Source organism: Vespa crabro, chromosome 4 (genome assembly GCF_910589235.1).
Source record: "Vespa crabro chromosome 4, iyVesCrab1.2, whole genome shotgun sequence".
In the NCBI taxonomy this organism is placed as follows: domain Eukaryota; kingdom Metazoa; phylum Arthropoda; class Insecta; order Hymenoptera; family Vespidae; genus Vespa; species Vespa crabro.
In genome coordinates, this window is record NC_060958.1 from 8741937 (window position 1) to 8756936 (window position 15000).

At 38.6% G+C, this 15000-nt stretch overlaps 1 protein-coding gene across 3 annotated transcripts in view; it reads left to right on the plus strand.

The window, feature by feature from the left end:
• Nucleotides 1-15000, plus strand: part of LOC124423502 — a 35513-nt gene that overhangs the window by 4486 nt on the left and 16027 nt on the right. For all 3 annotated transcript variants that reach the window (XR_006942103.1, XR_006942102.1, XM_046961276.1), the window contains exon 2: nucleotides 13165-13403. Coding sequence is in view for 1 of the 3 variants with exons in the window: in XM_046961276.1 (XP_046817232.1) it covers nucleotides 13165-13403 (239 nt within the window). In the remaining 2 variants the exon portion in view is untranslated. The remainder of the gene's footprint in view (nucleotides 1-13164; nucleotides 13404-15000) is intronic.

A 15000-nucleotide genomic window follows, 5' to 3' on the forward strand; every position in this document is an offset into this window, starting at 1 on the left:
ACAATGATTTTCTATTTGTTATGGCGTAGAAAGAGAGTAAAAAAAAAGAAATAAAAGAATAATCGAAGGGAATATTTTTCGTAGCATATAATTTGCTCTGATTCGATTGTTGACCATCCTATTATTATTTTTTTTTTCTTCCTTTGGCTTTGACGCAACGTGACACGATCAAGTTTCAAGTTCTTCTTTATCAGCGTCCATGTTCCACGTGATTCGTCCGAAGAATCTTACCGTGGAAAATTAAGTGCTATTAATTTTTCTTTATCTTTTTTCTTTTTCTTTTCTTTTCTTTTCTTTTTTTTTTTTATCCTTTTTTTTTCGCAGATAGTCGCGCACCGATTGGTTTGTTATGTTTTAAGCGAGAACGCGTTATGTCAGGAACGCTTGACACGTGATCGAATTATTATCATGAAAATATTATACTGATATTTATAAGAATAATAATAATAATAATAACAACAACAACAACAACAACAACAACAACAACAACAATAACAACGGATAACGACGGCGATGATGATAATGACAACAATAACGACAACAACAACAACAATAATAATAATAATTATTATTATTATTATTATTATTATTATAATCATAATAATAATAATATTAGGTGGACCGGAATGTAATGTCGCTTTCTTAAATTAAATTCAAACGAATACATTTTTAACAAGTTTTTATTTTTAATCACAATCAAATATCGACATGCGCAGAAACGACATTACTTTCCGGTCCACATAAAATGTTAATAATAATAATAACAGTCAAAAACAACGAATTAGTTCGTAATAGGATTAAAACAACGGTTTAATGATATAACACGAATATATGTTGTCAAACAATTGTATTCAAATATTTTATTATTTTTTATGTCGAGTTAGGATGTGACAGTATGAGTCGATTACTTTTGTCAACATAGCCTTGCGAATGTCGAGTAATAAAGAGGACGTTTAACTTAGAAAGAAAACACTCGTAAATCTGTCAACCTTCATCGTATTTCCGTGTCCTTTCTTTTTTCCTTTTTGTGTTCTACCTGCACAAAATCTTCCTCGATGACCTTTTTCAAAACCTCGGTAACCATAACACACGATTAACTTGAAAACTTTACCCCGATCCTTTTACTATCTAATCATTTTTCGTAATCCGATTGAAATACCCTAATGTAATACATTTATTTATGACCAATTAAATTAATTAAGATTACAATTAAAAGTAATAAAGTATATCCTTGTGAATTTTCTGTCGAGACTGAACACGGAAACGTAACGGTAAGCAATATATATGTATATATATATATTTTTTTTTTTTTTTTTTTTTTTTTTTTTAATAATGTGAACACAAAGGATTAATGAAATTTTTATTTAAAGAAGATAAGATTCTAGCGTTACAAGGTCCGACGTTTGAGTAATGAAATTATGTCTTTTATTTTCTTTTTTAAGTAATGGTTACTTGCATATTTTATAATTGTATTTGATATTTTATATTTTATAAGGGATGAGACAAAGAGATTATAAAAATAAGAAAGAAGGTGAGATTGTCTCGGTGTGAATCACAATTGACGCATGAGAATCCAATTTCGTATAAAATCTCTTAGGAATCTGAAAAATAATGCTTACAAATTGTAATATCCTTTTGTCGATTTAGTTCTTTATTTATTTAGTTATTTTTCTTTTCCTTCTTTCTTTAAAAACTTACATTGTATTTAATCGCAAGATTCGTACGCGCTCGTAACATCGGTAAAGAAAGAGACAGGTGAATTTTTTTATTCTCATTCTCGTATATTTCTGGTGAACTTGACCCAGAAAAAAAAAAAAGAAAAAGGAAAAATAATCGTGACATATCGAAACGTATAACCAAATTAGTTAAGTCAATGTGATATTCATCATTTGAAATCATTTCGTAATTTCTTTTCCATCATGATGTAACTGTTACGAAAATTTTTGTACGTCATTGCAAAGATCTTCGATCATATAGAAAAGAAGAAAGAGAATTGTCTCGCGATTCGCCCACATATTCGTAAATCAGGATCGCACGACTTTTGTAAGAGAAAGAGAGGAGCCGTTGTTAGTTCGCAAAATTTTAAGGAAGAAATGAATTCGAGATACTCGAAAGATCGTCGATAAAAAATCGATGACAATCGAACGTATTGCGTCGTATTGCGTCGTTTGTTGCAATCGTAGCGACATCGAAATCCAAAAACCCGTTACTTCTTCGTGACGAAATCAACAGGCGTTGCTTCCTGTTAGATGAAAGCTGATGTAATTCAGTCGCAAATTTAATCTCCTTTTCTCTTTAAAGATCACACTCTCTTCTACATTTCTTATATCTTAATATTTCAATAGATAGATCATATCTACGTTTCGTACTAACTTTTATTATATTAATTAGAATATTATTTTGTTTTAATTAATTTTACAAATCAATATTATCTCTCTCTCTCTCTCTCTCTCTTATAATAATTAAATAATATCGTAGAGTTTTTTTCTCTCTGTTTTTTTTTTTTTTTTCTTTAACAAAATCTTTACGTGATCCTTGAAAAAAAAAACGTACCATAGATGATCTAGATGAACTTAGAAGGTTCGTTCATAATTTCGATTTATTTCATAGAATGATTTGTACATGCGTCGTTTTGTTCTTAAAATTTTCAAATTTTGAAAGTCATAAATTATAAAAGGAACGACGACGAAAGGCGAAAAAACGTAACGAGCGGCACGCTTTAATTCTTCATCGTTCATTTGTAATCTATCCGTGCAGGCGGGTTATCATGGCGATGTATACACGTACGTCATACATAGGACACACGTTATACGTATATACGTTTGGCTCGTGGTAAACCGCCAGAAAATCAAGACTTTATCTCCGAAGTATTTCTTCCGCCGAGTCACCGGCGCCACAAAAAATTTCCATCCGTTGGTTCCTTTCGGAAGTAAGTACTTAGTTAAGACGGAAGGAAGGGAAGGCTCGTGTCTCGTCTCGTCGTGCGACTTCGATGAATCGCCGTTCTCCTCCTGAAACTTGCCGATAGAGGTACGTGAGAAGCGGCGGGGAGGGGGTGGGGTGGAGGCAATGAAAGGGAACGTCATCGTGTAGTACGAGAGGAGGAGAAAACGAGAGAAGGGATCGGGAAAGGAACAGTGGTGGTGATGGTAGTGGTGGGGGAAGGGTGGGTTTCGAAGTAGTCAACGATGATCACTCCTGATGAGAGATTTTCAAAGTGCTATAGAGTATATACTTGTAAGATTTGCATTAAAAAAAAAAAAAAAAAAAAAAAAAATAGAAAAAAAAAAAAACAATGACTCGATGATCTTCAAACGATCGAAGACATTCATCAGAGTTGTATGAGGAGGGGATATCTTTTTTTTCTTTTTCTTTTTTTTTTTTTTTTTTTTTTTTTTCTATTAATGCTCGAAATTATCGATGAATTTTTATGAATGAAAATCTATCTAATTATTATCCATCTATTTATCTAACTAGAAAATCCCTGGCATATAAATGATGTTGATTGTGTAATTTTCCGTCATTGATAATTAACGATTACGTTTGTTCGATATAATATAATATTATCTTTGCGAAACGAAAACGTTAATGATCGGTTGTATCGATGGAGGACGATCGGTGTAAAAAAAAAAAAAAAAAAAAAAAAAGGAGAAAAAAGAAATTCATGAATTCATTTAAAGTCGCTGCCGTTCTTAAGAAACGCGCTCGAAATTACGCAATCTTAATAACGTTACGCTCTTGGAGGATAATGAAAAGGTTACTATTAGCTTGCTTTTTTTCGCATTACGAACGAATTGGCGTAAACGGTATTGATCGTCATCGTCGTTGTCGTTGTCGTTGTCGTTGTCGTTGTCATCATCATCATTATCATTATCATCAACATCATCATCATCATCATTGTCATTGCCATTTTAATTGTGGTTTCTGTCGCGTATGCTCGTTATTACCATAAAGACTTGCATGCAATTAATCTTCCAATAACGACGACGACGACGACGACGACGACTAGAGAACGAATCGACACCATCGAGCGCATCGAGTGCCCGAGACGCGTTAATTATTACTATTATCGTCATCGTCACTATTATTAGCGTCGTACGTCGGTGTTATGTCTAACGCAAGGAAACATACGTACTTACTTACTTACGAGGAGCCACACGGAGCACGTGCGCACATTGCTATGTATACCAGACAAAGTCAAGTTTTTTTTCTGTTTTTTTTTTTTTTTTTTTTTTTTTTTTTTTAATCATCTTCGTCATCTAGGTTCATCAAACGATCGAGTTTTCATTGGAAAGAAGAAAAATAAATAATTAATTAATGTCTTCTTCGAAGATCGGAGTTTCCTCCAAAAAGGAAGAGAGAGAGAGAGAGAGAGAGAGAGAACGGACTGATTCACGACGTGTGAATTAAAAAGAGAAAGATATACAGGTATAAGAAACGTGTTGTAATTTCGAGCTAGGCGGCAGGTGTGTGTCATCATCATCATCATCATCATCATCATCATCATCATCATCATTATCATCGTCAGAGTTTTCCCTTATGCAATAACATAATGACGTTTAGAAGAGCTAAGGAAGGAACTACGAAACAAGGAAGTAGGAAGAAAAGTTGTTCGTATTCTCGTAACAAAACTTGACTCATCGATTTGAAAGGATAAATGAGATATGGACATGGTGTGAAAACCTAAAGGAAAAGTTATAGCAAGGGCAAAAAAGGAAAAAAAGAAAAAAAAAAAAAAGAAAAAGAAGAATTGTTCCTTTATAAAAATATATCTTTGCATTAAGAATAAAAGGAATATGACCGGGACGTTGATATTCCACGACGGCTCGATCATGAGTCGGCATCGTGCTTTAACCGGTGGACGTTCGGACTCCTACTACGGGCGCCGTTAGAGTGGGGGTAAGCCAGTTGGAGTGGGGTGGTTGTGCGGTTCGCGCCACGGCTAGTTATGAATGAGTCGTGGAGTAACGAAGCACGAGTGGTGGCCCGTGCGGAGGATGGAGGGAAAAGATTCTACTGGATCGGACGGGTGGAAGGAGAAAGGTGACGTAGAAGAGGAAAGGAAGGGGGAGAAGGAGGAGGAAGAGAAGAAGGAGAAGGAGGAAGAGAAGGAGAAGGAGGAAGAGGAGGAGGAGGAGGAGGAGGAGGAGGAGGAGAAGGTGAAAAGGAGGAGATGATAGAAGGAGATGACAGAGGAGGCAGGCAGAAGACGAAGAAGTGAAGAGAAGAGTGTAAAGAAGCAAAGAAGAGATAAAATGACGGGTTTTTTCTTACATCTTATTACTTGATAGTAAGTGGGGAAGGGCCAAGGAGCAGTGAGTGAGTGACTGAGAGATAGGAAGAGAAAGAGGGAGGGAGAGAGAGAGAGAGAGAGAGAGAGAGACAAACAGACAGACAGAATGGTGGTGGGAGTTGCGTCGTGATTGACCGAAAGCGGGGTGAGATGCGGGCCACGTGCTTCGTTGCCTTTACAATCGTATATAGGCACCGGTCGAGCGAGCGGCTAGTACCATACACTTACAGTCATACACTCGGGACGCACAGAGTGAAAGAGAAAGAAAGAAAGAGAGAAAGAAAGAGAAAGGGAAAAAGATAGATAGATAGATAGATAGAGAGAGAGAGAGAGAGAGAGAGAGAGAGAGAAAGAGAAAGAAAAAGAGAAAGAAACACGTGTAGGAGAAAGAGAGAGAAGGAACTCAGCACGGATATACACAACGAGGAGCGAAGAACGAAGCACAGCGGCAACGCACAGAGAAGAGGACAGACAGAAGTCCACCTTCCACTTCCATTCCCTTACGTAGGTTCACTCCTACTATACGACGGAAGAACAGGCTGCCTGCCCCTGGGTCGGCTGCCTGTCTGTGCCAGTCCGTCGTCCGGCGAGACTGCCTTCTCCTACTCTTTCTATCTCTTTCTCTCTCTGTCCTTCCAGCGTGTTATACCTACCTACCTACCTACACACACCTTCCTTCTTCCTTCCTTTTCGCTCTTCGTCTCTGTCTCTCTCCGGCGTGTGCTTTAACTCGGACACACAGGAGGCGGCGAGAGGTGATACGCTCGACACGCTCGACCGGACGAGAGAACGACGAAGACCTCAGTCACCTCCTGACACTCGGTAGGGTACGACCTTTCCCCCGGTGACCGACCAAGAGTAGGAGAGGGAGGAAGAGAACGAACGAACGAACGAAAGAAAGAAAAGAAAGAGGAGGATCGAGAGAGGAGTGAAAGGAGGACCACCCTTAACGATGTACCCTTCCGATTCTTCTTCTTCTTCTTCTTCTTCTTCTTCTTCTTCCTCTTCTTCTGCTTCTTCTTCTTCTTCTTTTTCTTCTTGAGAGTACCCCCGCCACTTTGTCCAGTGCCCACCCCCTCCCTCGCGAAGAGACCCACACACCCTCCCCCCTCGTATAAGAATCAGTGCATCGCGTGTGCCAGGAGCAGTACCGATCGGATTGTGATTCCATGAGCACGCTTTCTTCTTCTTCTTCCTACTTCGTTCTTCTACTTCGACATAGCTGAGGAAAGGAGTGCGTGACAGAAGCATACATCGAGAAGTGTACAAATACATATCGGTGATCGGTGTTCATCCGAAAACGACAGATCATCTATGAGGAAGCTCTTCGAAGAAAAAGAAAAAGATTGATATCGAAGAGACATTAACAACCGCAAGAGAGTCATCCATATCCTCTCCCTCTCTTTCTACATATATATATATATATATATATATATATACATATATATATACACATATAGGTATATATATATACATAGGTATATATATATATCTGTCTCTGTCTAACGCGTACGGATCTCGCGACACGCGCGTGTGTGCCCTCGAGCAACGAGAGTGTTATTAAAGTGTGATGCGATCATGATCGTGGAGGATACAGTGATCAGCATCGAGAGAGAACCGAGAGAGATGACGATGGAAGCTATTCTTCTTCGCGATCAGAGGACTACGTCCCATAGGGTGTTGAATCGTGAGGATCAAAGTGTTGCCATGACAACGACAATGACAACGACAATGACGAAAATGAAAACTACGAAGGAATTCATAAAAGAGGGAAACGATCGACAGATATCGCGTCTACTCGATCATCCTTCTTCGTCATCTCGAATTTGCCGCTCTACTTGTTGCGCTCGCGCCTGCTACCGGAATTGTTGTCATTGTTCCTCGTGCGGGAACGACGACGTTTCCGCGCAGAGACACTTCCGACGTGATTCCGATGTGTGCCGAGCGCGCGCCTCCTCTTCTTGCGACGACGATCGGGGGGTACGATCGAGACGATGTTTGTTATCCATCACTACGACCACGTGGCTCAGTAAGTCGATATTTACGATTTCGTGTTCTATCGAAATTGTTTCCTTTCTTTTCTTTTAATTGCCCTTTTTTTGGGTTTCTTTTTTGTGTTTTTTTTCTTCTTTTCTTTCTTCTTTCTTTCTTTCTTTCGTTCTTTTTTCTTTTCTTTTTTTGTCATCGTCGTCGTCGTCGTCGTTCTTATTCCTTATCTTTTTTCTCTTTATCATATTCATCTCATAAATATCATTTCGATGGTTAATTTACAATGGAAGGAGAACTATCGATCCCTTTTACTATTAATTAATCTTTTCGCGATAACGAGAAAGATCGAATTATAATTATCCTTTAAGATCTCAATTACGTCCGCTTCGATAAGTTTATTATGAGGATTAATTTTCTCCTTATCTTATGTTAATAGGAGTCGACATATCTCTTTATACTATGTATGTTAAAGATCTTAGCCGGTTTTAAAATGAATACAATGCAACAAATATAATAGTTGAATGATTGCAAACGATATTTCTTAATCAGCAAACAAAGCTATCCGGCGGGTACGGCAGTGGCTTCTATCTGTCAGCGGGCGTAAAAATATGTCCGTATCCGGTAACGATGATTTCCTCGAAATGATTTCGAATCTATATATCGGGATACGCGAATGCCCTTGCATACGATTATGTTATAGCGTTGCAATTTCGGTTGTTTACCCGCCTCGGACCACCTAGATATTCAACACGATACAAACACAAGGATCGTAAATAGTCATTTCAATAAATGAAAAAGATATAGCCAGTCGTAAACAACCGATATAAAATTGATCCTTTCGGGATAATTTATTGACCATAATCGGATAGGTGAGCACGTATATACACTTGGGATCATTACAAAAATCATTTCTCTCTTTTTCTTTTTTTCTTTTTTCTTATTTCCTTTTTTCAGCTTTGATCTTTTATATTTTGCATTAGAGAGAAAAGAAAAAATAAATGAATAAATAAATAAATAAATAACTAAAAAGAAGAAAGACAAGAGAAAAAGGGACAAGCTCTAATCCCTTTTTGAACATTTCAACGATCACATTATAAACTTGTCCGACAACGATCGAAAAGGCATTCTACTACGTTTTCCCTTTCTAGATTTCACCACGAGCCCATCTTCGATGCACGATGCACCGTGCTTGAATCGATCACGCGCGAAGAATGCATCGGCTCGAGCGGCACTCTTACGTAACCGTTCGCATCTTTCTCCTTTCTAGTGACACCTTTCTTTCTTCGATCTTCGATCTTCGATCTTCGTGATGCATCCATTGCGATCGACGAAATGGATGGACGGGATCGAAGGAGCAAACATAACGGCTGATCGATTCACGGTGGCGTCCTCTGTCTACTTCGAGACTCTTTCTCTCTCTCTCTCTTTCTCTCTCTCTCTCTTTCTCTCTCTCTCTCTCTCTCTCTCTCTCTCTCTGCCGCGCTTGACGTCACTTTCGAGCAAGCCGATGAACGCATTAGTCATCCACCTCGTTATGGTCCTTCTTATCGATACATACTTTGCTCGTACAGCCAACTTCGTCAAATAGTTTCGATTCTTTAACGATCGACAATGATTCGTTAGTCACTCTGATGATTTTTTTCTTTTTCTCTTCTTTTTTTTTTTGTTCTTTCCTTTTTGTTTTTCTGTTCTTACTTTATAACACCGAGAGAGAGAGAGAGAGAGAGAGAGAGAGGGAAGGAGGGAGAAAGAGAGAGAGAAGAGAACAACATGAGAATACTCGATCGAAGTTGATCGATTAGATCTCTCGATCGTCCACCTTACGATCTATATACACCTTCTATCTATATACATCGATCATTTCGAATTTCGCTCTGCTGGAAAATGAAATTTCGCGTTACGCTGTAGGGTACGATACCGCGAAACGATATCGAGTACTACGAATAAATTGAATCTATTGAATGAAACGTTAAGTAGGTCATTCGAGCATTTTGATAGAAGGAATTAGATTCAATGGGAAGGTGGATGCCACGGAAGCCCACCTGTTGAGCGCGTGCGACTCCCACAGGTGGTTCTTCCAATGGCAGGTAGTCATTTTTGACTCGTCAAACCATTTATTTCTCTTTCACTCTCTATTGGATTACTATTTTCTTTTTTTCTCTCTCTCTCTCTCTCTCTCTCTCTTTTTTTTTTTCCTCTTTCTTTTTTTTTCCCCCCTTCAAAAGTACAATCATTTTCAAACCTATCTTTAATATATCAATGAACTCTTTTTCATTAAGGCGACAATTAACATTATCACGAGCAATATTTAAAGTGTGAAAAAGAAAATTAGAGATAAAAAAAAAGGATTCGATGATCTTATTCTATCGTTGCTTTTATCAGATAACAATTTCTGGATAATAATTAAAAGAAGAAAGGAAAAAAGAATAAGAAAGCGAAAGAGAGGGATCGGAAAAAAAAAATCGGAAGGCAGGAAATACTTCGAAGGTCGGACAGGTGCATTGAGGGTCTCGAAGAGTCTCGAGAGCCACGATTTCGAGCGAGTCTCGCGCTTTGCGTTGTAAGCTCTCGCGCGTACGCGTCGCGACCTACCGCAACGCGCGGTAGTACGAGCATGGACGTAGAACGGTGGTAGGAAAAGGGGGAGCCGCGGGGCCGGCTCTAATGGGGTATAATTGTCGCGAGCAATGCGAGGACAGTGCGCCATTAGCGCATTTTTCATCGTCTTTCTTGCCGGCGCACGGCAAGAGCGTGCGAGTGAGCGAGCGAGCGAGCGAGCGAGTAAGCGAGTAAGCGAGCGCACCCAAGAGCACAGATGATGCGCTTCTCTGCGCGCCTTACTTTTTTTCCCCTCTCCGTCCTCTCTGCAAGTGTACGAACGACGACTACGGCTACGACGACTAGGACGACTACGACTACGACGATGATGACGGCGGCCGTCTCTCCGTTCGAAGAGCTCGGATTCTCTGGAATTTCGTTGGAACGCCGTCGTTCGTGCGTTCGTCGTTGAGGTAGGCCCCGAGAATCGCCTCCGATGATCCAAAGGGAAAGAGACCGCTTTTCTCTAACTCTCGCAAAGATATTTCAGTCAACGACGAAATCACGACTTTTCACGGATTTAATACGTCCTTCCACTTCTTCATTTTTCTTTTCCTTTTCTCTGTTGCTTTCTTTTTCTTTTCCTTTTCTTTTTTTTTTTTTTCCTATTCTATTTTTCTTTTTCTTCTTCCCCCCCCCCTACCCCTCGTCCTCCTCCTTTCCCCTCCACCCCTACCATTACTCGCTTTCCTCAGAAAGTCGCATTCTTGCATTCGCTTCGTTTCGTTTCGTTCGTTCCCTTTCTCTCCGTGACTAATTTGGCTAATCGTTCGACGGATGGCCGCTAATCGTACTCGATTAAACGTACCGCGCGAGGAAAAAAGGCGGCGCAATTAAAGAGACCAAGAGAAAGTACTACGTAAATGCGTATTGACGTACTTAGATACGTATGTACTTACATGCGTTTATGCGCGTTACGAGTAAGGATATACGATTTGCGGTCTGCGAAATTACTCCTGCGGACGATAAAAATACCATGTTAACCGTGTGTCGCCACTTTTTCACATGTTTCTTAGCTTTTCTATAAGAGTTAATATCACAGGACAAGTAGAACTTTACTTAGTTTTCGGAATATATTCAGAATGAAAGTTATATATCGATCTACTGCAAGACTTTTCACCGTCTTTTCTTTAGACTTTTTTTTCGTCATTCGTCGAATCATTCGATCTCCTTTTCTTTTTTTTTTCTTTTTTTTTCTTCCTCTTCTCCTTTTTTCTCTTTTCTTTTTTCTTACGTTGACGAAGAAATAGGTTTGTGTACATATATATATATATATATATATATATATATATACAGACATCTATAAATACATTTAATGGATTTTATCTGACATCATTACGGAACGTTAATTGGACTCCTTTTCGCGTCGATGAACCATTGAAGAAGAAAAACGATCGAATCTTGATCCGTTATCCTTCGAACTTTTCGAAAGATAGATCTTATTATTTTTCATTCGAATTCTTTGATTAAAATAAATCCTTCGTAGTAAAAGCGCGCACGTGTCGGTAGAAAAACGTGAATTCGATTTCACGTGACTTTCTCGGCACAGCGCATTAAGTCGATCATATATATATATATATATATATATATATATATATATATATATATATAAATCGCGATGTTCTTTCTTCAATTATCTAACCAACCGTGTGACTTATCTGTCATAAGAAAAATTCCAATGCAATCTTTTGACTTCCTGGGCACGCGACCACCCAGTTCGAACGCAGAATCTTCATTTTTTTCTTTTTATCTTTTTTTTTTTTTTTTTTTTTTTTTTTTTTTTTTTTTTTTTTTTATACTTGTCAAGTTTATGTTTATTTTTTCTCTGTCCTTATCTTCCCTCCCTCTCTTCTCTACCCGTAAATAAGAAAAAATAAGTTTGCCATCACGGTCGTTCTACTTTTGTGTTATAATACAAAAATTTAAGTTGACCGACGAATTATCGATATATCTGTCCGTCAGAAAGAAAACGATTCGAACTTTTAGTGGCGCTCATTAATATGCATGATGTGATTCCTCGTTCTCTCTCTCTCTCTCTCTCTCTCTCTCTTTCTCTCTCTACCCCTCTGTCTCTATCATTTTTCTTCTTCACGTGCACGCGCTGCATCGTGCGAGTCCACGTAATATTAAATTTTGATTTCGTACGTACGGACGTTTTTCAAGGCCGCGCGTAAAACTCCCGTCCGATCGGAAATTAAAAACTTATTCTGTTGCCGAGAGAGACATATACGTTTTATTTCAATGTCGAGGGCAAAGAAAAAAAAAAAAAAATTAGAAAGAGTAGAAAAAAGAGAAAAAGAAAAGAAAATATAGGAAAAAGAAAATATCTACCTACCTACCTACCTACCTACCTACCTACCTACCTACCTACCTACCTACCTACCTACCTACCTACCTAAATCCTTCCGCGTGTCTGCACGATCGGCGAACCGTTAAGAGTCGTTTCTTCGAGAAATAAAGAAAGGGATAATTTCGAAAAATTATCTCGGCAAATGAGAATTATCGGCTCGCGGACGCAACACGAGCGAGTGTAATTACGTTTTCTCGTTACGCCAAATAAAATTACCGTACGATGTAAATGACTTGGAACTGGAGGTGGGCACCTTTCGAACTCTCGATTCTTTTCGATCACGAATCGTGAAGCATTAAAAGAGAAAAAGAGATAGAAAGAAAAAGAGGGAGAGAGAGAGAGAGAGAGAAAGAGAGAGAGAGAGAGAAAGAGAAGAGAACGCAAGTAGCGTCCTCGTCCTCGTCGTCGCCATCCGACGAACCGTTGCGCGCGCCGAGAGGCGAGGCCCCTCATCAAGGGTCGTAACTCGTGAAATAATGCGACGAGGAATTCGCGGGGACGTAATTCGACGAGCAACGGTGATTCCGAAACTGCCGGATGATCATAAGACGGGACCGATCGAAATCTACCATTTAGGTCGCTTACTATCGACGAAACATGACCACCCTCCTTCGATTTGAGTCGCGAAAGAGAGATTTCGAAAAGGGCCGACGCCCGGAAGCTTCCTTCGATCATATTCTCCGGGGCATAATTGTTGAAATTCGCGTGTCAAATTTGATGATTATCGAAGAGAGAGGAATTAGTTTTCGAGCAATCATATATGGTGTGGCAAACGATAATAATTTTCATTTCGCCGTGATTCACGATTCATTATTTCGAAAGTTTATCTTTATAAGGATCGTTAAATATTTCAAAATATTCGTACGATATTATTATATTAAAATTAACGTTAATAATTATATCTAAATGACAAAAAACCTGTATGTTATTTCAGGGTTAAGCAGTCTTGTAGTCACCTTGCTCGTGGCCTCGGTAAACGGAGCTCCGACAATGACTGTCAATGCCAGACGGCTGAGTTCGCCACCAAAGTGGGTAAATCCCTGTGGTCTTGCCGCCGAAGACTTCGATAGTGATCCCGACGTCGAACAATTGCGAGACGTGCAACTATTAACGCAGGTTGTGGTACAGGCGAAAACGGCACTGATGCACGCTCAACTCTTTCGGGACGATTACGTGAGTACATTAGTATGGGATTTTATTTCTATATAAATTCACGCCGTTAGCTATAGTTCTTCTCCTCGTGAATTGGGAGTCCCGAAAAAAAGAGAAGGCCCCGACGGAAGATCAAACTCATCGATGCCTCGATAATTACCGGCGTGACTTCTGCTTGAGGGGATCGAGCATGAGCGCGGAGAGGAGAGGGAAGCTCGAGCGGAAGGCAGTTATGGCAGTACTTCCGGCGGTACGGACGACGTCGATCGTCGTTTCTACGTGTCGCTGGCAAAGAGACACACTCGAAAGAGATCTCGGCTTTTACTTAATGGTTCGCCGTTCTTGCGATCTTACCGATTTTCTCTCCTTTCTTTCATATCTAGCCGATATACACTTTGAACGGATCTGATTGATATTAAACAATGATCGGATTTATACTCGACTAATTCCTCGATTCTAATTTTCGTTTTATCGTTAGTTTCAAAGAAACTTATACCATTAAAGTGCGGGTGAATCGTTTCATTTATTATTAATTATTTATATATATGTATATATATATATATATATATATATATATATATATAAATATAACGATATGTTCGAGAATTAAGTAAATAAATATTATTCAATTCTTTTTATATTTTATTATTATTATTATTATTATTATTATTTTCACATAAAATACATGTTACACGGATTTTGTTTTGTTCGTACGGATTCTAAAAAGAGAAAAGAAATAATAGCTTTCATGGTATATATCACGAAACGACGAGGAGGAAGAGAAGGAGAAGGAGAAGGAGAAGGAGGAGGAGGAGGAGGAGGAGGAGGAGGAGGAGGAGGAGAAGAAGAAGAATGATCGAATAGCAAGTAGGAAGAGTCTCCTTCCCAAACGTTGGCTCATTATCTACCCACCAAGGACATTATATCGGGCTCGCCTCGTACCCTAAGATTTCTCCTTCTCCATCTTTTCCCGAAGCGTTCCGAAAACGGAAAAAAATAAGATAGGCGTATCGGGTAAACCACAAAGTAAGACACGACGAAACTGCGGTCGCACGCAAAACTATACTCTCTCCCCCTTTTCATCATACATTAGGCTCGTTCCCTCGATTTATGCATCGTGCACACGCGTCCTCACGATTCCGGGTCTATAACTGGACGTCCTTATGCGTCCGACCCAATTCTTGGAGATCTGAAAATGAAATCGATCTCCTTTTCGTCACGTTCTCTTCCTGCTCTTTAATCTTAATTCCCTTAATAGATAAAGATATTTAAAAATTTTCGTACGTAAAAATATTTGATATTTTATCTTCGACGATATTTCTTATCGTTAAACGATATCGTAAGAATTATAATGATTATTATAATACGTAAAAGATTTTTTTTTCGATTTATATCATTAAACAAATGATTTATCGATAGTTTCTCTATTTCAATCGGATTTCTTTCATTTTGACGAACTCCAATTAATCGTTCCAATAATCAAATAACGAATCAATAGTATTTAATTTTCGATAGTGTATCACTATTATTATTATTATTATTATTATTATTATTATTATTATTATTATTATTATTATTATTATTATTATTATTATTTGATCATAATCACGGAATACTA